General features: G+C 44.1%; 1 protein-coding gene across 3 annotated transcripts; it reads right to left on the reverse strand.

Moving 5' to 3' along the window:
* Positions 1–8452: 8452 nt before the first annotated feature.
* On the reverse strand, positions 8453–24639 carry LOC123156637 (probable glutathione S-transferase DHAR2, chloroplastic). 3 transcript variants are annotated; one of them, XM_044574775.1, is made up of 7 exons: positions 24222–24639; positions 22940–23030; positions 22691–22834; positions 21486–21603; positions 20220–20360; positions 19430–19530; positions 8453–8833 (listed from the first exon to the last, which is right to left on the reverse strand). In XM_044574775.1, exons 1-6 carry the CDS (start codon positions 24604–24606, stop codon positions 19444–19446), a joined length of 966 nt encoding a protein of 321 aa, XP_044430710.1. In that variant the 5' UTR covers positions 24607–24639; the 3' UTR covers positions 8453–8833; positions 19430–19443. The 3 variants fall into 3 exon arrangements, with proteins under 3 accessions (XP_044430710.1, XP_044430711.1, XP_044430712.1); XM_044574776.1 differs by having other exon boundaries at positions 19410–19530; XM_044574777.1 differs by lacking the exon at positions 8453–8833 and adding an exon at positions 8854–10720.
* Positions 24640–24983: the final 344 nt, after the last annotated feature.

A 24983-nucleotide genomic window follows, 5' to 3' on the forward strand; every position in this document is an offset into this window, starting at 1 on the left:
GCGGAAGACATCATAACGTAAACTGATACCATGTAAAACATAGAGTTTGGGAAACTGGCTCGACACCCTAAACGGGATGTGGCTATCTCATTAGATAAGAGTATCAAAGGGTACGTTACAAATACAGGTGTATACAAGAGTCCTCGTATATATACAGTCTAACACTCCGTACAAAAATAGCAATATTGATGCTCAATTTGTTTTGCACTGTTGAGCAGAATTATTTTTTTTCGTTTGCATGGTGCCCATCGGATGTTATTTCGCCACCCAATTTTGCAAGCACGTACAACATTTGGTAATAATTGAACCCAGAAAGTTTCAATTGCTTTTTACTGTGGAGAAGTCGTGCTGGAGGTGGAAGAAATGCTGCAACCAATGGCTTCCGATCTGACGGTCCGGAGCAAACAAGACTGATTCTGGATTTAGGCGGCCCCTTCTTCCCTCCTATCATCCTATGAATGCACCTATGTTTTCAAGGCCTTTCTCGAGAGCATGAACAAGTTGGACGCAACGAGCCAATTGTATCAATTAATCAAACCAATGGCGACGACGCTACGTGCAGGATCTGCGCTTTCTACCACTTGGCAAAGGGGTTCCACTTTCCCACCACTACCACCGCATCTCTTCCACGAAGTCGTGCGGACCACCAGCTAGCGGCAATCGAGCACCTGGCGGACTCACTGAATCTCCCCCCACTTTGCCCAGAACACGAGAATATACACACGCGATGCGAATCGGATCACACCCGCGCTTTATTCTCTCGTGTGTGGCCAGGCCACCGGCACCGGGCAAAGCATGCATGCCATGGCCATGCACGTACGGTAGAAAAAAAGCTACCCGGCCGGCATGGCATGGCCGGCCGTCGATCGAAGCGATTATTCCCCTGGGATTCCCTCCAGGTACCGACCCGTCCATGTCGTACCGTAAAAATCTCTGAAACCTTGTCACATGTCGGCTTTTCATGCCGTTTGGAGAGATTTGACGCTACGACGGCTAGCCTGGCTCCTGGCACCTAGGGAGATGCTGTTCTGCCGGGTGTGCCATGGCCGTTGGTTTGTCCACTCACCTGGACTTTCGGCCTTGGATATGCAAGGCTTTGATTTCCCGCCGTCGACATTATAGGAAGGCCGGCATTGCATTTTTACGTGTCCACGGGTGTGTGAGTTCCGTGGCATGGTTTGGGTCTCTCTTTTTTCTTTGAGAATCTCATATCTGACATTCCTTGAGCAAAAGGTAGTCAGTATTATATATGCAATTAAAGCATTCATGGTTGTCTTCTTCGTTCGATTGTTCAGTGTCCGCTGGAATTTGGAACTTGCACTAAACAGATGGTAAGGAAAAGGGACACATACAAATGTTTTTGTCATCCTAGGCTTTGAAGACCATGGTAGTCACACGCCGGGCAATGGGATCCAGTAACAACTGAAGGAACGTCAGCTGAGGATTCACCCAAAGCAGCGCTTGTTTGCAATCCTTCACCATCAATCAAGAGTGTCGGAGAAATCGAAGTTTGCAATGGAATGAACCAAAGGAAGATGTCCAGTCGCCGCACCAAAAGCCAGGCAACTACTTCCCCTGATTGATACATCAATTGCTAAGATCAAAGAGAGCCAATAGATCTGGCAACACCTATCCCCACATGCCCTTCGTCAGCACATGATCATATGTTGTCGAAGAAGGGATAGACCTAAAAGACCTTATTCCAATGCGGCAGTGTCGCCGCACCTCGCCGATACCACCAGGGAACATAATTAACCTAAGGTAACCAGAATTAAGATTAATGAAATTTTTCGATAAGGGCACATTTATTATCTCAAAATGTAGCATGAAGTGGGTACAAATCATGACGAGTAACACCCGGCCTCTACATAACTAAGAAGTACACAGTCAAACATCGAAAGTCTCACAAAAAGAAGAAAAAACGACATATGGCAACAGTAGTCTCCTATAGACCGACACTAAGCCTATGTCGAGTGGGTCCCCACTCCTCTGGCAACCGACGAGGCCGCTGAACAGGGAGGAAGAGAAGTACAGAGGCGACGACTTGGAGGAGACCCTGGGTGGTAGCTAGGGCTGAGGAATGGTGCGTCCTCGTTTCCTTGGTTTGCCGTTTGTAACTTTGGTAGTTTGGGTTGTCGGTAGGAGAAACACTAGGATATAATTACCACCCGAGTGGTTATAATTGAGATGTCAAATGGATTATGTGTTGGATGTAATGATGCATAGAATATCAAAAGCTATGTACTATGAACACTGGATATCTATGGCAACAATAACACATCTACTTTATGGTGGTGAATTGTGGTGTTATCATGCTTGTTTGGAGACTTATTAGGCATAGCTTGTTAGGAGACTTATTAGTCACACCAACAAACCTACATTCAAGCCCTCTGAATTCAAGTCTTCCAGGAGCATTATTAGGCATAGCTTAAAATACTAAACATAGAAAGCCAATATTTATGGAAGCGAGTATTCATTCATGGAGGCCGCTCCCAAATCCCAATGCCCCACCATGTACTGATGCTAAGCCACATTACATAGGCCAAAAGACTGATATAGGAGGGTAACTAAGAGGACCATAGATGATTAGAAAACCCTATGTAATATTTCCGTCCTCTCACGCACAAGCATTTGCTCTAGGCACCGTGCACCGAGAGGGGCCTGGCGGTGACTCCGCACACGATCTCAAGAGATAGACTTAGTTAAAATATCACATGCATCATGCAACTGGGCATCCGTCGTCCATGATCGCTCACTGATAACGTCCCGGGGCAATGCGCGCACGCTTACATGTCGAGCAACTGCCAGTTTTCTCTTGTCAGCTTCCATCCTGCCAGCGCCACGACACTGTAGCCGCCAAGCAGCTGCAGTGAGAACACAGGCGGTCTGTCTGCGCATGGCGGCTTCCCGGCCATGCATGGGCCGGGACGGAGCGACCAGGCATGGACACGCGCTGGCATCTGACACCGGCGCTAGAAGGCAAGCAAGTACGCGCCCGATCGCCCATCTTGCCCAGATACCTGCTCGGCACAAAGAAACGAGCACGAGCTATCGCTAGTGATCAGTTCGGCTAGCCGGTCGCGCCACCCGAGTCGCTGTCTCCTCTACATATAGGCGGGTTGTAGCGACTAGCGCCCATGCATGCATGCACAGATGCACGCACTGCACCGCGGCATCTCGATCGGAGAAGCTTCTCTTGGCTGGTTGGTGTTGGTTCCACGTACCCACTGGCCGGCCGTCGGCGGCGCGGAAAGCCACGGGGATCGACCGGTCGCCATGTTGCCCGGCAGTGGCCTGACGCGATGCGCCGTCACGACGCGCTCGGCGTCTCGCGCCGGCGATCTCCGTGACGCCGACGGGGGCTCTAGACGCGCGCTAGCTGGTTGATGATGTGATGTGATCTCCTCCCGGCTGTGATCGCGCGGGGTCGTACGGGGTGGGCGTCCATTGCGCGCGGCCGGATCGAGGGGGCCGGTGGCGGTTTCTTCCCGGACGACAGGGCGGTACGGGCCGCCGGGAGCCCGACAGGCGCACGGCGACAACGTCGCGGTGGCGCCGAAACGACCCTGCCGGCCAGCTTGTGGGCAGGGCGGCGGGCCCGATTCGGCGATATCATGCACTATCACTGCACGCATTGCGTCCCCACGTCTCTTTTATCCATTTCTTCCATCAGTACGTACGATGCTAAACATCTTGCTATATGTCTTTCACGGAACAGCGGCGCCACCACGGACGAGAGGGAAGCGTCCGTGAAGCAGGCCACAGCCGATGCCGATGGATGCGCCGCTGTGCATGCCGTCGACGTACGTGACGGGGCGCACGCATGGGCGCCAGGCGACCTAGCTAGCTCGGGACGGCCCCGGTGGGGACGTTTACACGCGCCCGCGCGGCGATCGAGTCGAGAGGCAGCCACCAGCCGAGAGCAGTCGTTGCCCGGCTCTCGGCCGGCAGCGCAGTGGACGACGAGGGGCAAACGGTCCAAGGGCGGGAGGCCTTACTGGTGCTAGGACTCGAGGCTTCAGCACCTTCTCTTTGCATTCTTATTGGATAGGGACCCTAGTTTATTATTCTCATTGTATTAGCTGGCCAGATAAATGAACTCCAAGTAGAAACGAGAATGTAAAGGGTGATCGCCATCTTTGATTCGCGGGATTCTAAAAACATGAAAACAGGGTGTTACCCTGTTGACAGCACGGGGCTATCTAGCCCACCCGGGTTCGAGTCGTGGTGCTTAGAGTTTCTTCTATAAAAATATGTCTTCAAAGGCTAGTTCTGGATGGTCTCGTTTTAAAATTCTAAAAACATGAATATAGTGTTTCAGCATACCACATTAAAAAGGAAAATTCTGGGGAAAGAAAACCTTGAATTCATGGAAGCAGTCTGAATTTAACCAATCCTTGAAATTGGCACCATAAACTTACTGATCCCAGTCAATTCCAACCCTATCCCAGTCCAAGGTTATGGTGCCAATTTCATGGATTGGGAGTTCCATGTTAGATTCATACTCGCTCTACGAATTCAAGGTTTATTTCAATCTTTTCTCTTGAAAATACAATATCTTTCTTACAGCTTGCGTTCCAATGAATAAAGTGTGCATGCATTCCAAAATTCTACTTTAACTGTGAATTAGACCAATAATATATAAGCTACGCGACTTAAAAATCATACCATTGAAAACTTCTTTCGTACCAATCCAAGATATAATCTTTGTGACGCATAATCCACATTTAGTTTGTCAAATTGATAGTCAAAGTTAAATTTTGAAATGCGTGCACAACTTATTCGTTCGAATGGAGAGAGTATGAGGTTGGACTCAATGGAAAACTTTTTTTAGAATTGTGTCCTACAAAGCAGATGATAGAAGTCATTCCTATAGTAGCCAGACACCCAAGCACGGTTGCCTTGTGTGGCACGAAAAGGATTCGACTCGCTGGTGCTGCTCGCCGTATGGATGGTATGGAAATAGCGCAACAACCGCGTTTTTGATCGAGCAACAGTCATCAGTCATCGGCAGGGACCTTTGTCGTAGGATCGCATTGGAGGTCAAACTTTGCTCCGGGGCGTATGGGCTGACGCACATTTGGAGATAGGGCCTTTAGCTTGTTAGGGTGTCGGTTGGGATTGGGCGCTATGCACGGTAGCCCGCCGGTGCAGTGCCACTAGCGCCTCTTCGTGGTGATGACATTGTAACAAAATCACTTGCACTGCTTTTCCCCTCCTTTCTAATACATCAACACACAAGCCTTTTGCGTGTTCGCAAAAAAAATCCTAGTAGCTAATGGACACATCATTTCAAATCTGTTTGAGATTTCAATTAACAAGTTCACAAAAGTTGCTACAATTTGTGTTTTTGTGAAAGAAGATGCTACAAATATGGAGAAAACAAAGACTGTCTATAACTTACCGCTGATGGGGTTTTACAGCACCTATATCGTGCAAGAGATTACAAGGTTTATTCTGATCTCAATCCTCTACTACTACAGGCGGACAACATGATGATCTCCTTGTAAGGAATCATTGCAAGTTTTCAGAATAACAAGTTCGATGGTTCTTTTAGTCGCCATACAAAGAGCTTCAAGGGTAAACGGAAGTATGAAGCTCAAGTCGCATGCATCATACGGTGGAAAAGGGCACTGTAAAACCTAAGTTTTCATAAAACTAATCTTTTTCGAAAATATGGATGCCATAGGTATGCCAACTAAAGGTGTCTACCCCACAAGTATGTATCAACAATTCATGGGACGCAACCGACCTGCTTAAGAGCAAGGATAAAATATCTCCAACTCCCGCCAAGGAAAATGGGGAGATTTTTTCACAATCGCACTACATGATACAATAATTGTTGGATCGGGGTGTGCCATCCTTCCGGTACTAGACAAAAAACTAGGGATATACCATAAGAATAGTGTCCCCTCTTTACCAAATATGTAAGATAAAGTTCTCTCTTTATCACGAGGATTGTACTACACATACATTAAACCCGTAGCACATGTTGTGTATAATAATTTTTCAGCATTCCAAACTTGGCTTGATCGCCTTGGTCATCCCAGTATTGAGATGATGCAGAATATTATCAGCAACTATGCTATCCTGATTTAAATGATGCTAAGTTCCACAATCTTCGGTTTTCATGCACTCTGAGAGGGTGCTTGGATCTAAGGGACTTATTTTAGTCTGATTAAAAATACTCTGTTTAAAAGGCTAAAGTTCCAAGCACCCCTGACTAAAGAGGGGCTAAAACTAGTCTTGAGACTAAAAAACTTTAGTCAGGGGTACCCCTACTAAAATGTGGATTAGTCCTCTCTCCTCATTTAACTCCTCTTCTTTAACACAGACGAGTTCTAAATTGAAGGATTTGAAGGATAATAAATGCTCATTAACTTGATTTTAGTCTCTTTAGTATTTGGATCCAAGCATGCGTGAGGCTAGCAAGTTTTAGTCCCATGACTAAAAGTAGTGGGACTAAAACTTGTTAGCCTCACCCATGCTTGGATCCAAATACTAAAGAGACTAGAATCAAGTTAATGAGCATTTATTATCCTCCAAACCTTCAATCCATAACTCGCCTGTGCTGAAGGAGAGGAGTTAAATGGGGAGAGAGAGAGACTAATCCACATTTTACTAAAAAAATTACTCTCAAGACTAGTTTTAGCCCCTCTTTAGTCAGGGATGCTTGGAACTTTAGCCTCTTAAAAAGACTATTTTTAGTCATACTAAAATAAGTCCCTTGGATCCAAGCACCCTCTAAAACGTATCCAAGCACCCTCTGAGAAATTAAGCTCGAATTAGGCACTATTGTATAATACATGTGATGCGGTGCCCCTCTGTGATGTCCATTAATGGTGGAATGCTTGCCCTTGTTCTGTCCATTGGATATGTTTCTTCTCCATCGATACAAGTTTTGAAAGGTTGGATTCTGTGTTGTTCCTTTCTTTGTACTCTGTTATGAATGTATTCTGTTGCATATGGCTACATACAATACATGTGTGCAAAGTTCCTTTGTGATTGTATATTTGCTATTATTTTTGTTACAAATACAAAGGAAATGCTGCTGAAAATTCTAATTTTAGGTTGCCCTATAAATGTTTGATTCATACATCATATACATATGGGAGGTAATCTCACCATTCCTATGGAAGAAGTGAGCTGAATCAAATTACTCGTATTAGATCTTCAACCAAACTTAAGAACAGAACCATTCCATTCTATATTTATTTTTATTCCAACCAAACAAGGACAGAACCAAAACATTTCACTTTAAATGGAACCATGACATTCCATTCCATTCGGTTCCTCAACCATACAAATCTACCCTCCTAAGTTTAAAACGCTAGAAAAACACAGTATCCGAGCAACTCTTCAAGCATATAACACTGCAATGCTTGCAATAACCTATGTGTGTGTGTGTAACAACCCAGTGCCATACATAGAATAGTTAGTAGCAAGATACAGTCATGAGAAGACAAAATAATGCGGAGACAGTTGGAACAATTTTTGAAACACAGTTAAGTGTGACAGTGAGTGCCGGTGTTCTCGACAATGGGGACATATCCACTAACATCCTTGAACAAAACATATATGACTTAATAATGTCACATGAAATAAAACTAGCAAGGCTAAAGTGAAGTGTTGTGTGTATTCAACAAATATATTGATACTAAATCATGGGATCCAACGAAAGAAGCATCCCAGTGTGGTTGAAACTGACCCCCCAAGTTATGCTTCATGTCTCTCAGGACTGCAAAACGGCTAGCGGACACTATCTCAATGATGGCTGCCACTACCCTGTGCAGAATTGTGACAGCTGATGACTTATTCAGGCCTACGAGAAAGAACAAACTGACCAATCTTCTCGAGATTTTATCTTACCTACTATGAGTAGTCCTTTTGTCGGGAGATTTGAAGGTTGGAGTTGAAAGAAAATGAAAGTGCTTACATGTAATCCATAACTGGTCCCTTTGATGTCAGTTCAGTGTAAATGTAAGGCATAAGAGAAGTTAAATATCTCCCTTTTAGAAAAGGAAAAGGAAAATCAGATCACAGAGATTTGACAATCCATGGCAGCATGAACTTGTGCTGATGCACTTTCAGACTGGCTTATTATAAGACACGTTACCTACCACAGGCACAAGATAATTAAGAGCGATTTGAATCGGATTTCCAAGTTAAGCATTAGTGCTTAGTGCAACTTCCTTATCAATCAGTGGGTTTAGCGTCAAAGTGTCACAGGACACATGGGGAAAAAGAACAGCAACGAAAAGTAGCCTCTCAGCTTCAAGCCAGAATGATAGTTCATCAAAACCAAAGCTTGGATAGATATACTTGGAAGTTAATAACTTGAACCCGGCAGGAGGTATCTCACAATTGTGGGACCTAGCTTAGGATAACGATGGATAAATTATTACATGATTGGTTCATATAATCACTGATTCTGCAACGAACTCAAATCACATGGAAGAATACTTACTATTTACAATTTACATTTTACAACGAAATGGACCAGCTAATCTGTTGATCTTTCATCAACTTCCCAAAAGCTTGGTCCGTATCACAGCTTATATATTTTGGCGAGTAAGGTTTTAAATAAAGGATGCAACAATGGAGACAGCCATGTCTCTCTATTTATACATTTAACAAAACGAGGTTCCATGACAAATTATAATTCCATAACGTTTATATTGACACTTTCCATTTGATACTGAGAGCAAAAGAAAAAAGATCTGACAAAATTACCTTCAAAGCTTTACACTGAAATTCTTCAGTAAATATCTGCAGCTCATACACATAACTTGGAAACCTCCTCACCCTTTATCACTCGATAGACTCATCTCTCCTATAACAAGAAAGAAATGTAGCACCACATGATAAGTCGTTAAGTACAAGCAATTTAGAACAGCGTGCTGATTTTAAGCAAAGAGCTAAAGAGTGAAAGCACATATCTTAAATGCAAATAGTTTGAATGGAAGATTCGCACTCCCCTAACAAACATACACTACCAGCTAAAATGGGGTATCAACTGGTCAGATCGGTTGAGGAAGACACAGAAGATTGTGCTGTGGCGGCAGGTGCAGAAAAAATATCAGCAATTGAGCTGCAGACATTTACTGAATATAGATCAAATGCTATCAATATATACTTGCATGTTTTAACCAGCACCTAATCACTTTAACAGCAAGTAAGTAGTGCATCTGTAAATCAAAGAAGCTAAGGATCATGTAGTCTGGCTGCACCATTGTTCAGAGTAAATTCCAACAAACTTCTACAAAAATTATGTTTTATAGAACTATAGATTTACTGATCAACTGTATCACAAACTACAGATTAGTGTGCTGTGCACCGAAGTCTCCACCCAGATCACGTCATACTCACAAAATCCTCAAACGGTTTCACGGCAAGCCAAATCACCAGTTACGTGATGCATCAATTATCAACATGAAACATATCAGATTTTGCAATACATGGGCCCAGGTCTACAGTCAAAGTGGAGATCCAGGTAACCCAAAAATCAATAGTTTTGGGACAGCTTGTCATCAAACCTAAAGGCCTGCAAAATTTACTCGTAATACTGTTATGCATTGTTATCAAAGTAGCTAAATATTGTAACATTATTGTCTTCTATTTCCCTTTTAGATAGAACTCCTCCCAATGTTTAAAAAAAATGGTATGGAGGTCTACTGGCTTCTGGACTTTGACAAACAATTTCACATAGCTTCCTGCCTACACATTCCAGACTTACCAAAGAGTAAAGCTGCATTTGGCAATGCAGTTGATTATCATAATCATGTTTGTCCACCCAAGCCAATTTTAGTGTTTGTTTGACCTGCTTGAGCCTATTTTTGTGGCTAATTTCCAATATCGGATTATAAATAAGCACAGTTCAGCAACCGCAAACTGAGCCTAATCCAGTACAAACTCTTTAACACTCAAGTAGAGGAAAATAACTCTTAACAATATGTGCTAACTTCCCCTTCTATTATAACCAATCATCTTGGAACAATAATAGCTGAACGATTGATTCAGCAGTTGTCATTCTACAGTTTTACTTTTGAGCCCCACTTGCATCCAGTTTTATGAAACCAATCAGAAATTGGTTGTTTGTCTGTTATTTCAACGGAACATGAAATCTGCTGATCATTCAGGATGCAAATGTCATAAGCTTTCTGAAAATACCAAAACCATCTGGAGATGGTTACAGGCAAGGCAGTGGTTTTGAGATTGTACAGATCATCGGTTCAGAACCTTGTTTCCATGCCTCCATCGCCAAACCAATTGTCTTCAAAGCAGTAATACCTACTACCTCCGTTCATAAATGTAAGACGTCTTACATTTAGGAACAGAGGATGTATTTTACAGCAGAGGAATATGTTATTCAGACTGCAATTGTGATCATTTTCCTGAGATGTGATACTTGTTATGGAGGTAGGAAGAAACCAGAAGTCTTCACTAACAATTCTTTATTGCTTCCTACGGGTAGGGGTGATATACAGAATCAGAACTTCCATGTGGATAATCAAATGCAGCAGGTAGAGAAAAAGATGATGTACTGACAGTAAAAGGTACACATTCAGTATCTGTTGGAATGGCACGTCAGGTCGCACGCCCCAAAGATCAGCTCGGCTTCCTGGAACGGGCCAGGTGCAGCCCACGCCCACGTCTGCCGCCTCTTATGCGTGATGACCGTGTCTGCCACAGCTGCACGCACAGCTCCCTGAATCCCCGCCTGAATATGATCTCATTTGAGAGAAGGAATGATCCAATTTATAAGGAAAACTGGGTCGAAAACCTTAACAGCCTAAGGGGCAATACATCTTGCCGAGGTAAGAAACACAACAAACACCAAGTGCATCGATACAAGTACAACATAGGGCAAAGATCAACTGCCTAAAGATCCAATGAATCTAGGTGGTTGTTGTGGTGCAGCACAGGATATGACATAAGCCCATACAGGGTAGCATTAGCAGCAGAATGAAGAGCACAGACAACAACGAGAGCAACGACAACAATGGTCACCCAACGGCGGCTTGGTGGAGAAAATTGGAGGGAGATCGCGGAGAATGCACAGAAATTCACCGGCGTATGGGAAGAAGATGAAGACAGCACCACCTACGTGGGACACGGCGTGGATGCGCCGCCACTGTCGTGTCGGACGAACTGGCAAGGGATTTCTCCTCATCCCCACACACACCGCAAAGAGGCGGATGAGGAGGCCTGACATGCCACCAGGGTGGGATGCAGCGGGATGCAGCGCCCGCGGGCGTCACCGTAGTCAACTGGCGGCCGCCGGGTAGATTTCTTTGGCCTCCTCACACACTCCAACCACCTCCACACCCCAGGTCCAACAGAACCGGTGGGCAGCAGATGGACGCAGACCTGGGCACTGAGGGCGAAGCCAAATCAACAAAGGCGAATAGTTGTCACTAGCAAAGGTTCAAGCACCTCGTCAAGGCCTAGGTATGGACCGTGTGTCACAGATGCGTGGCCGCCACCGGGGAACCAGCAGGCGCAGTCTGGCACAAGGCTGATGGATCCGGGCCAGAGGATGATTTAGTCCTCTGCGAGTTCAGGGCTCATTCGCTTTACAGGATTTTCAAATCAAAGGAATATGAAGAGTAAAGGATTGGGATGCCCTCCCCACTCCAATCCATCGGAATTTTCCATGAGGTCTCACCTAATGCTAATAATCCTCAGGAATTAAGCCAATATGGACACAATCCTAAGGAATCTAGTATCTCCATTCCTATGAAACGAATAACATATATATGAAAAAAAACGAGAGTCAAAATCCTGTGGGAATCCCCCAAAAATCCTGCAAATCGAATGAGCCCTCAACATACAGAATCATGTGGAGGAGGCCTTCGAACCCCTTCCCGAGAGAGACGAACGAAGGAAGAACGACATCAATATCGCTCTGCAGATGTATGCCACGATCACCGACGAGCTTTACGACTTCGTGCAGTTGACGATCAACACCGCCTACACCTTGTGGACTTGGCTCTAGACCTTCTTCTGCGACAACCAGCTAGGTTGTGCCATTAACATCGGTTTGAAGTTCTACGCCGCCATCCAAGGCGACCTGACGACCGCCGCTTACTACCTCAAGCCCAAGAGCCTGACGTCGCTACCCCGTCTCCAACAGATCGCTCACGCTCCATATGATTTGCGGTCTCCGCCGCCGCTTCTAGATCATGGCCACTAGTTTGCCCATGTAGGTCCCATTCCCTACGTTTGTCCAGCCACGATCCCGGTCCTTCTCTAAGTGGTTGCCCTGGCCGAGAGTGAGCGTGCCTTTGGCAATGGATCTTCTTCAAACACTGATCATGCCAACAAGTGTCAGCCGCCGTTTGAAGGTGGCTGCAGAGGTGGCTAGCACAACACCGGACACATACAACAAGCATCAGTATCTGGATGAGGTACTTTGCACCACGGGGGACAACTCTCCCATAGCAAGTGCGGGCACCATGGGTACCACCCAATGTCGCAGGCATTCTCAGCCCACGCCCAACACCAGACCTACCCCATCGTCTCGCCTAGCAGTCTCCGCAAGCATGGGACCAATACTCCATGTTGAGTGTCGCCCTCAATGACACCGCGTTGCAAACTCTGGCACAGACTGGTTCATGGACACCGACGCTTCCTCCCACGTCATAGGTAGTATGGCTAAGCTCTCCAAGTTCTCTTCCTCTTTAATAGATTCTCCTCATTAAATGATCATAGGTAATTGTACTAAGATACCCATCATAGCTACCGATTTGGCTTTCCTCGTCTCTCGGCCATTTTCTCTTCAAAATGTCCCCGTTTCTCTTTTGAGAACCTAATTTCTATTCATTGTTTCACTCATTATAACTTATGCAACGTTGAATTTGATCCTCTCGGTTTCTCTATGAAGGACCTATCCACCAGGAGAATGCTGATGAGATAGCAGCAGTTGGTTGTACCCGATCTTGCCGAGGAATAACGCCACCCATGACGCTCTCTGTCACCAGCGTCAATGATTCATGGCACTACCACCTTGGCTACCCAGTCCAACCAATTTTTCAATTCATGCGGTAGGCCACTTAAAAGTTCAATAGTTTGGGTGGCCAAGGCAGTGATGCCATAAATTTCTGACGCTGGTGACAAATAGAGCAACATGGGTCGCGTGATTCCTCAGGAAGAATGGGTACAAATCACCGTCCCCATTGGGTCTTATCAGCATTTTCTTGGTGGCTCAGTCCTTCATAGAGAAACCGAGGGTGTCAAATTCAATAGTGCATAAGTTATCTCGAGTGAAACGAGGAACAAGTATTAGGTTCTTAACGATCAAAGGTGAAACAAGAACATCACGAAAAAAAAGGTCGAGAGGTGAGGAAAGCCAGACTAGAAACTAAGATGGGCATCTTAGTGTGGTTACATAGGACGATGTAATGAGGAGAATGCACTCAAGAGATAAAGAACCTGGAGAGGTTATCCGCATTACTCGCGAAATGGGAAGAAGACTGGTTTCCGTGAACTGGTCATGTCGAAGTTCCATTGACGGTGACACTCAGCATAGAGTATTGGTCCCATGCCTAAAGAGACTGCATGGTAGGTGAGACAATCGGAAGGCCAGCTGTTAGGTGCCGAGGCGGGAGTCAAGAATGCCACGATACCGGGTGGAATCTATGGCGCACTCACCTGTGGCGGGAGAGTTGTCCCCGTGGTGTGAAGTACCCCCCATCCAACGTTGATTGCCGGTGACAAGCACCAACTAGCCCTCGGTGCACTCACGCTCAGTGAAGGCTACTCTTCAAGGAGTAAAATCGCGCCGAGGTGGACAGGAGGTGGACCTGCATGGCAAGAGAGTGGCCATGATCTAGAAGTGGTGGTTGAGACCACAAAACATCTGAAGCGTGAGCTATCTGTTAGAGACGGGCTTGCCGACGTCAATGAGGCTTTTGAGCTTGCAGCAGTAGGCGGCAATCGCCATGTCACCTTGGACATTGGCGCAAAAATGCGCACTGGTGTGAATGGCGCAACTCGGCTGGTTGTCATGGAAGGTGCTTAGCCGAGTCCACGAGGTGTAGGCAGTGTTAGCCCGTCGACCACACAACGTCATAGAGCTCATCGGTGATCGTGGCGTAGATCCACATAACAATGGTGATCTCATCATCCCTCCATTCGGCACTTGGAGTAGTTGCCCACCACCGGATCAAGCTTGAAGTTGATGTAGTGCATGATGATGATGTGGTGCATCGATGGCACCCTCGGCACGGCAGGAAGTGTAGCATGATTGCTGTTGGCGATGACTGTAGTGTTGGGCCTCCGTAACCACCCTGAGAGAGTACCAGGTAGAGAAGTAGGCATACGGGTGAGAATGTTAGTCATCGCTTCAACGATGTCACCAAGGGAGCGGCTACGAAGAGCTCTGATCCCAAGAACAATGGAAACACTTTGTACCTTGTATCAGTTGAATAGGGCGTGTGTAGATACACGTACATGATAGAGATACAAGGGAAGAAATCTAGTCAGCACAAACCAGGCGCACGTGGCCGAGGGAGCAGCGTGTATAGTCGCGGGTAGTCCTGGCCATGGGAAGCCCGGCCCGGCCGGCCCGGCCCGGCCCGGCCCGACGCTACCCCCGGGCCGGGCTCAGGCCTAGTTTTTGAGCCCGAAGGCCGGGCCGGGCCGGGCCCGGGCCTGTCATTTTTGCAGTTTACTGAAGGTCGGGCCGGGCCGGCCCGAAGCCCAACGGGCTTTTAGGTGTTCGGGCCGGGCTCGGGCCCAGAAACACAGGCCCAATGGCCGGGCCGGGCCGGGCCCGGGCCTGGGTTTTTTGTGTCGGGCTTGGCTAGGCCCAGCCCGAAGCCCGGCCCGAGGTTTGGCCAGGTATAGTCGCGGGGTACACGGTCACCGCACACAAGAGGCGACAGACGTGGGCGTGTGCTATGCCTAACCCATTCCAAGAAGCTGAGCTAGACTTTGTGGCATGTGGCCTAAAGTTCCATTCCAACATGGTAAGGTCTCCTTCATATTTTCAAGATCCCGCAAATAGCTTTTGGAATCAAGTTAGGGCTAAGTGGTAGACTGGTTTCAAGGTTTAAAATTTCGACAGCAAGAAAATTTTGCTGACCCTCGAAACCATCAAAAAATCCGGAATTACATAAATATCCAAATTTGTTTTGACCAAATCAACAAAATTTATGTTTAAATTTGCTCTATCAGACAAAAGCTGATATATCCCGCTGTTCCTAACATGGACTTATAGAGACCCAGGATCGATTCTCAATAGCCTCAAATTTTTGGACAAATTTTCCTGTAGTCGCATAAATTGAAATAGAATTTAAAAATGTGGACTCATGGGTTCCGAAAACCACAGACCTGTGGGATGAGAGCAGAACCTGCCACTGGGTTATGCAAGGGGTTATGTACAAAAAAAATCCACCGTTCTTTATAAGAACAATTTTAAAATAACGAAACATTTTAAACGAAACATAAATATTTCACTCACTGTTGAAACGATCAAAATTTCATGAAATTTCAGAAATTCCGTCAATTTTTTTTCCTTGGCTGGTTTGTTAGAGGCAAGCCCCGGCTATAATTGGTAGCCACGATGATTCTATCTGAACTGTGTTGCCCTCTTGACCTCACAATTGATCACCTACATGGGCGACATACGTAAGCAGGCTACCTCTCAGGACCATCCCCTATACTCTAATCCACCCTAGAACTACCTACCACAGCATCATCGCACCAGATACTACTAGAATACTCAGTTCAAGTGAAGTGACAAGCAAACTCAGTCTAGAATCACCTAAAATTGCCATGCAAGGCACAAATAAATACATCGATTGTGGAATTAGACATGAAAGTAACTAAAATGGTGGAATTAACTCTTCATTAAGAATAGTTCTCATGCACATTTAATCATGCTCTAATGTTCTTTTATACTCCCTCCGTCCGAAAATACTTGTCATCAAAATGGACAAAAAAGGGTGTATCTAGAACTAAAATACATCTAGATACATCCCCTTTTATTCATTTTGATGACGAGTATTTCCGAACGGAGGGAGTACATCACTAAGTTCAGTATTACTACGAAATTTGCTCACAGTTTTTCTAGAAAATTCTTGTTTTGCCACAAATTTTTTGTGTCTAGTTCTGGATACGGCATTGGAATTCCACCCTCTAGACATGCCACTAAAAATTTGTTGCGGTTATGGATTTACCAATTCAATTACTCGCATCAACCAGCGACAATTAATATGGATCGGAGGGAGTAGTTGACTATGTAATGACCCTTAAGTTTGATAGCTAAAAAGACCATTTTGCCCCTTGTTTTTTGTGCTTGTTAACTAGAAGAGGTGTGTTTCAGCAATGACTATTGATTGTCCCTAGTGTTTGTTTTGAAGCTGTCAAGGCCAGGGGAAGCATATCCATTTTTCTCATTAACAGGTTCAAGATGGTCATTATCGTATTTGACTTAGCAGTCTGATGGGAAGTGGCAAAGCAAAATTCCATTCTGGATTATAGTCTCAGTAAAGGCAACCTGTTGTTGGGAGAAAATCGACGCTGACCAGGGAACAACCAATCTGCAAAATGCATTAGCCAGGATACAAGAGGAAGAACACAAAAGCACACAAAAAAAGGCCAAATGATGAAGTCAAAGGGGATCCAACAAGCAAAGAAACCCACTAAAGAAGAGCACCAAGCCCATTGTCGATCAGGAGCATAGAACAAATTAGACTAAAAATACTCCCACCTTATCCTTCCACCTTAGTTCATCACTCATTTGACAAAGAGTTCTCCCTTTCGTAGGCATGGCTTAAGTTTTTTTTTTTTTGAGGTGATCCATCTTGTACCAAGGGCTAGAATTCTTAGCATGGCACCACTCATTTCTGTTCTCCCTTTCGACGAGTCACCAAACTGTAGTTGATGTGAAAAGCAAACTGTAGTATTTTCAAGGCCAAGGCGATCTGTTTTGTAGCTTACATACCTATCTTTTGTAACTACAGTTTGCTTTTCACATCAACCACTCATTTCTGTTCTCCCTTTCGACGAGTCACCACTTTCATCTATAGGCATGGCAGAATTCTTAGCCTAATGAGGAAGGCAACAGGTGGGCTGAATCTTGTCAGACCCGCAGCCACTCGCTTTGCCACATCCATTCTTGCTCTTAAGAGTTTGGTCAAGCACAAGCAAGCATTAAGGAGTCTATTTACATGTCAAGCATGGGTTGGAAACAAATTGGCCAAAACTGCAGCCGGTTTGAATGTGCAAGGCATTGTGCTTTCAGCGGATTGGTGGCATGTAATTGAGGACTGCCTTAGAGCTTCAGGTCCACTACTTTGAGTGCTTAGGCTAGCAGATGGTGATGAGATTCCTGCCATGCCAGAAATGACAGCACTAATGAGGTTTGCAAAGGAGAAGATCAATCAAGGTTTTCCCCACCAAAACAAGAAAGCTTTGCTCAAGAAGATCATGGACATTGTTGACAAGCGTTGGGAGAATCAAATGGATGATCCATTGTATGGGGCTGCTTTGTTTTTGAACCCTGGAAAATACTTCTCTATTGTCGAGAGTGGTGATGATGCCCTAATTGGGGAGCTAAGAAGTTGTTTTAATGATGTCCTTGCACGAACGGTACTTGATGTCAATACTCGCAACAAGATTGATGCACAAGCCGTTCTCTACGAGGACAAGCGAGGACCCTTTGCTAATGTGATGGCCATCGATAACATGGTCAAAAGAAACCCTTGTAAGTGAACTAGAGTTAATTTCAGCAACAAGCAAGTTAATTTCAACATGTTATTTTCGGTACAAAGTACAAACTCCTAATGCATTTGTGTGTTTATTTTACCATTTTAGTTGATTGGTGGCGTTCATATGGTGGTCGGGCAGTTGAGCTACAAAGGTTTGCAAAGCGTATTGTTAGTCTTTGTGCTTCATCATCCGGTTGTGAGAGGAATTGGAGCACATTTGAATTTGTGAGTAACTTCTTTGTCTTTATTTCAGCAAGAGCAATTTAGTTTCAGCAAGTAATCTCAACAAGTTATTTATTCACTCTATTTGCTATTTGTAGATCCATACCAAGAAAAGGAACCGGTTACAACACCGGATCTTGAATGACAATGTCTTTGTTTCATACAACCAGAAGAACTTGGATAGGTTTCAAAAGAGGCGTGAGAAGATGGGTGACAATAGCTATGACCTTCTAGTCATTGAGGATTTTGATTGGGGCAATGAGTGGGTTGACCCAACAATATCTCCACCCCAAGGTGCTCGAGGGTGTCCCGATGACATTTCATGGGAGCTTGTTGATGAGGCTGTTGGTGCAAGTTCGTCGCTGCAAGGTCGCAACTTTCCTAGAGCTAGCACCATGGCAAGGGGGGCCTCAAATGTTAATGTCCAGTACCAAAGGCAGCGCAAAAGGGCTGCTCCGTCACCAACATTTCTTCATGAAGATGACGAAGAGGATGACCAAGAACAACAATCAAGTATCCCCAATGGAGAGGATGATGATTCAGACTTTCTTCAAGATGATGTTGATGTGACCGATGATGATGAAGATCCAACTAGTGCTGACCAAGATGGCGAAGACAACACAAATGCTACCATGGATGAGTTCGATGATGGCTATTGAGAATTGACAGTGGCCAGCCTTGCTTATGATCATGTGTTTGGAACCGAATTTATGTGAACTTGTGAACCTAATTTATTTTGTGTTGTGGACCTAGTTTATGTACTCCCTCCGTCCGGAAATACTTGTCGAAGAAATGCATAAAAATGAATGTATATAGAACTAAAATACATCTAGATACATCCATTCCTCCGACGAGTATTTCCGGACGGAGGGAGTAATATGTAATGCACTCATGTTTGTCATCTTGTTTTGCACTTGTTCTGTCATTTACTCTGTTTTTTTACCAATGGTGGTCTATTAATTAAGTCTAGTTTTAACCATATATGATATATGTTCATCTTTATGCAGATTTCTGTTGTGGAAGGAAGAAATGGGAAACAAAATGGGAGGAATGGATGCTATGTGGGCTCAAAAACCAGGAAATTCAAGGTATGAATCAGTTATATGTCTACTCATGGCTGCCATATTAGCCCCCCTAGCACCTAATAAAAATTGTCTAAGGCGCCGCCTCGCCTCGCGCTTTGAGCGCCTAGGCGTTGAGGCGCCCCCCCAGCGCCTGGATGCCTTGAAAACATAGCACTACAGCTTGTGATCTCTCGGCTTAATTTAAGTGAGGCACTTTCTTCCACTAAATCTCGTATTAGTACTGTCACCTCCGACAAAAATGCACTAAGTTCACATATTATTTTTACATATGAGTAGTATTGCCAGTTCATTAACCATGTATCCTATCATAATCACCATCATTCAAACAAACGCCAGGTAACAGCGAAGGGTAGTTTCTTATTGCTTCTAAAAGGAGTGCACATACAGCTTATCTGGATGTCTTACTTTACTATCGTGACTTAACCAATGACTTTTGAGCGCCATCCAGCAATGACATCCTCTGGCAGGCCCCGAGTATTGACAAATGAATCCATTGAGAAAATAGTCTGCAACAAAAAATTCAAATGTTACAGTAAAGATAGGGTGATCAAGATCCACACTCCTGAATAGTATGCCCAAAAACATAACATATGAACAGTCAGATAGCTGACATAATACAATAATAATCTGTGTTAAAAATATTAATACAATAATATTCCGGTTTCTCTAAGGGAAACTTGCACCATGTAGTCAGCATAAAAATAGGCCATCGTGACTTCTAAAGAAGTAGGCCACATGTATTATATAAACTCATAATTAAGCATGGTCAGTCGTTCATATAAATGCCGGAATGATCTAAATAACATTCAGACATTCAGTTTCCGTCTGCTTAGTCATGATTTGTACTAAATAGTGAAGGGCAGAGCAGATATGCCATAAAAATACTCAAGAACTAGTATTTTCTGCTTATGCAACAGATAGAAAGACAAGCCTGTTGCACCCTTGATAGTTGCACTAGGTGAAAAACAGCATGAAAATCCATTCAACCAAAAAAGCAAATGTGAATTTCTTGTACAAGATTAAAAACATACCAAAGCCGGTTACACCTTTGATAACTAGTTAACTACCCTAGACACATGTACCTTTGATTGTTACACTAGGTGAAAGATGGCATGAAACTCCACTCATTCATATCATTAAGCACCAACTACCAAAAGAACAAATGTAAATTCTTGTACAAGAAGAAAAAACATACCTCCATGTATGTTTTCACATGTGCAAGTGCATCTGGGACAGACCAATTCTTATAGTGACCAAGAGCAATCTCCATGTGATATAATTTCGGAGCAAGAGAGAGATCAGCGGCAGAAATTGTTCCACCATTGATAAATGGACCCTACATTAAACAGCATCCAAGATCAATATCTAGCAATTTTAATCTATACAGGCAAAGGCAAGTAAATATCAACAACAAAACTAATGATTACAAAAACTACTACCATGACTATATATCGTTACTGCAATAGGTCAGCATAGGTATCTGAAGAACTATGAATATCAAACTCGAGTATGCCTTCATGAATGTGCACACTGGCAATAATTTCTAGTACGAGGAGAAACAGTAGAAATAACCTTAGGTATATACGGAAATAAGGCCTGAGGGATACCTTTAACAAGAAAGCAAAAAGAATCTAGTAATGGGCACATTAGAGTCACAAACCTGCTAGTGGTAACAAAAATGCCTAACATGAAGTACTCATACACGCTCGCACTGTTGACCTAGAACCATGTGTACTCCCATTTTACATGATTCGGCTACAAAGCGAAAGACTTTTATGCAAGCAGATATCAAAGCGAGAGAAAGAACCAAGCTTATTCCTTGATTTTTTGTTCAATTAGCTCAATAAGTTTAATTCACATTCATGTGTATTACACATATGATATATAGACCTAAGTACAAATTTAATGTGAGTTCACAGTTCCCCTATTCATTCCTATAAATGCAATAATATACAGCTTTCCAGGGGAGACGTTTGCTCGGGCTCATATGCTCAGTATTAACAGCAAATAGGAAAAAATAGTAAAAAAAATCTGAAATCATATGCTTCTGATTTTTATTTTATTTTGCCCAGACAACCACAAATGTCTTTTATTCAAAAAAATGCATGCAGTTAGAAGACAAGCCATGTTCATTGTAAAAAATTGGATTTTCTCTTTTGTTACTTCTTTTTCGATTTTAGTGTTCACTCGGAGCATGAGCCTGAGCCCGTTTTGATTTTCCATCCTTTTTCCCAACTATTGTAGGAAGTACTTATTTTGCATTTGTTTTTGTGTTTGCAAAACCGATGGCATGTAAGGCATACAGATGGATAAGATTTTGACACTCCACATTTTATTTAAATCACTGTACAAATATGGAAAGCAGATAGGGCTACAACATTGCAGAAGTAGCTATTCTCATCAAACCAATACTGGTTAGACTATCTCCTGAGACATTGATATTACCACTAAGCACACTTACATTGTCTTTTAGATAACTATCGAATGAAGTCAGCTCACTAAGTAGTGTCTGTTCTGTTCCATCATTGGTATCTTTACTCTTGAGAAAGCCAATGAATGTGGAGAATATTTTTGACCCTCTGCAAAAAAAAAGTGCAAAATTGTTAGGATGGCAGTACCAACTATGAAATCCCGGCTTAATAGGAATGATAGACTACTCATATCAACAAGGTGCGCGTTCTTTTCCAGGAGCCCATGAGAAAGGAACCTCAAAGTTAAGCACGCTCGGCTTGGAGCAATTTGAGGATGGTGTGACCGACCGGGAAGTTGATCCCAGGCTAGTGTTTGTATGTGGGGCTAGTATAGATCCCAGGCGCAACGGCCAGGAACTGGTGTGTGAACCGGTGGGTATAGGGCGTTACAATTGGTATCAGAGCCGTCCCTCGCGGTTACATGGGTGTGTGCAGGTCAGTGATGCATACATGGGGCCAATGTTGGGGATATCGCTTATCGGGAACTTATCGGTCGACCCATGATAAGGGGTAAATCGGTCAGTTTATCGACATATCAGCCGATTTATCGCCATATCGGCTGATTTATCGGCCCGTTTATCTTATCGGTCAGACACCGGTAAGTGATAAATCGGCCGATTTATCGGAATATCGGAAGATATCTTGAACAGTGATGGGGCACATGTGGATGCTGACAATGGCGTGCACAGACGTGTCACGTGTGCCAAGAGGGAACGTTCCTGTTGGGCCGATGGGGACATCGGTTCCTTTGAGGGGGGTGTATGTGACATCTCGGCTTAATAGGAATGATAGACTACTCATATCAACAAGGTGCACCTTCTCCGGGAGCCCAACCGAAAGGAACCTCAAAGTTAAGCTTGCTCGGCTTGTAGCAATTTGAGGATGGGCGACCGACCAGGAAGTTGATCCCAGGTGCGCACGAGTGAGGACAGGAAAGACTGTTGTTGCTATGTGGGGCCAGTCTAGATCCCAGTCGCAAGGGCCAGGAATCGGTGGGTGAACCAGTGGGTTTGCTCAGGGCGTTACACTAACACAAACGCCTTATAGTAAAAAAAATCCAGAACCAAAGTAACAAAAAAGGGCCATAAGCTATAACTGTGGACAGCATAGAGATATAATCATGTAAGAGATGTGCATGTTACAATTACTAATCTCATGTAATACTATTGATAAAGGCACCGGAAATACGACTTACATTGAAGCCTTTTCTGGTGGAGTTGCCAAGGATGGTTGAGGATACTTTTCTTCTAACACTTGTGTTATAACATCAGAATCAGCAACCCATTTGTCCTCGAGCTTTACAATAGGCACCTTACCTTCTGGGTTAATTGTAAACAACCTGGTGAAGTGCCAAAAGAGATGATGGCAATGGAACCATCAACAAAGGTAATAGACACTAATAATATGAAATTCAAGAGGTTAGTTTTCTCATCCAGATGCATACCAATCTGGTTTGTTAGCAAGATCAACTAGTTTTAATTCATAAGGAAGGTTTTTCTCCTCTATCGTCAACAAAACTCTCTGCGTGAAAGGACCTGCGAGCAACATGTAAATTTAACACAGAATAAAGATATTTAAACAATAGATTATTAAAGTGATAAAATATGCAATGCAGTCAAATTTATCAGTTGGGGGCATTGCACTTCCTAATATCACAGAAGATGGTAGTTCATGCTCTTGGATTCTAGGAATACACTACTGCCCACATGTTGTTGTTATTTTGTAAAAATTCAGGCGCCAATATAGATGGCCATCACTGACTTGCAGGATGAATACTTTTATTTTTTTAAATGATTACTGACAAAAAAAATAGTGTGGTATGTCTTATTACTCTAATCAAGTGAAATGTGTAGTTATTACACCCACCCACAATAAAGCATTTATGTAGTGATGTAACAGAGTTTGCTTGGTCTCCAGTCCATTATGAAATCCGATCATTTCAAATGACATAGGCTGACGAATTACTTGAAAAAAGGTGCTACGATTACTCTGCATAATCGACTCTTAAATATCTGTAACTTATTAGTATGCAGCCAGACCCCGGTAACTTTTGGTAAACCCAAAAAACAAATCATAGGAGTGTTAGCATATTTTGTAGTCCGGCAAATACCTAATATGAAAGGGTGGCGGTTCCACTGAGAAAGAAACTGAAAGGACACAACAAGATTCTTAGCCTGACAAACTAGCAATATAGTACCAGAGTCATCATCAACATTCTTGAAAAATTCAAGACAACTCGTGAAGATGAAGAATTACCAAGAAAAAACGAATCAATCTTCCATAGTGCATTGGGTTAACCAATTATGTTTACATATATAGATCTTATGGACAAGTACTTGACACCCAAAAACACACAGATGGTAACTCAAAGAATCACACAAACCCGAATGCCGTTTGTCAAATCTGGTTCAGCCCAAACTATGCGCTGTAACAACTAGAGTACAACCACTTCGCTGAGTCTGATATCTACTTTGCTCCATGCGTTCCATCACATGGACATGGGAACCAACATGCTAACGACTGTGCCACTAAGCTTCAAACCATCAAATTTCCGATACTCCTAATTGCAGTTTTCCCCACTTCTTTTGCACAGCTGAGTATACTTCTGCCCAAACCGGAGATGCCATACACAATCCTACATTACTAGTACGTCCAGTCCCTTGCAGTTCCAATGCATATGACAGAAACAAATCGCGCGAGCGGGCACACAGATAGAAAGAGCTCACAGTCGCCGAGGCGGTCGGGGACGGTGATGGAGACCTTGGCGCAAACCTCCAGAGGCTCGGCCGAGGCGCGGGCAGTGAAGGCGCGGCGCGGCGGCGAAGCGCGGGCTGGGAGGAGGCGGCGGCCGCGGCGGAAGGTTGTGGCGAGGAGGGTCGAGGAGGAGCCGGCGGTCGCGGCGGTGGCGCAGGTGGTGGTGCGGAGCAGGACAGCCATGACTAGAGGCTGGTCCCCGGTGTCAGGCGGCGGCGAGCTGTGGGAGGAGAGGTGGAGGCGGAAGGACGGCTTATCTCGGCGGACGCGTGCGCTTCCTTGATTCCGGTGCGTCTCCGTCTCAGAGGCTTCTCGTCGCGGGTTTTCCGCGTGAGGCGTGAAGCATTTGGAGCCCATTAGGCCTTCTTGGGTTCATTTAAGTTTTTTTGAGTCACCAGGTGTGTTTGCTTGTGGAATGAAGTAGAATGTAATGTCATGGTTCTATTTCATTATAGAATGGATTGGTTCCATTTCTATGTTTGGTTTGGACAAATAGGTGAAATGGAACGGTTTCATTTTAATGTTTGGTTGGAGATATGGAATGGAATGCATTTTGATTCATCTCACCTTTTGCATAAAAATAATGATGTTTTTTCTCACATATATATGCACAATTGTCACTAGTCTTCATATTTTTGACACATAATAAATAATTGCCAAGGAAAATACTATTTATTCACTCATCTACATGTTAAAAGTCTACCAAAATATAAGGCATCCATCTATATTCATGT

Source organism: Triticum aestivum, chromosome 7B (assembly GCF_018294505.1).
Source record: "Triticum aestivum cultivar Chinese Spring chromosome 7B, IWGSC CS RefSeq v2.1, whole genome shotgun sequence".
Taxonomy (NCBI): Eukaryota; Viridiplantae; Streptophyta; class Magnoliopsida; order Poales; family Poaceae; genus Triticum; species Triticum aestivum.

Excerpts from the sequence above, each read along its gene's own strand:
- LOC123156637 (XM_044574775.1), bottom strand. The coding sequence starts at position 24,606 with ATGGGCTCCAAATGCTTCACGCCTCACGCGGAAAACCCGCGACGAGAA. Across the intron at positions 22,835-22,939 it reads CTTGCTAACAAACCAGATTG|GTTGTTTACAATTAACCCAG; the intron begins GTATGCATCTGG and ends GCACTTCACCAG. Across the intron at positions 20,361-21,485 it reads ATAGTTATCTAAAAGACAAT|GGTCCATTTATCAATGGTGG; the intron begins GTAAGTGTGCTT and ends TGTTTAATGTAG.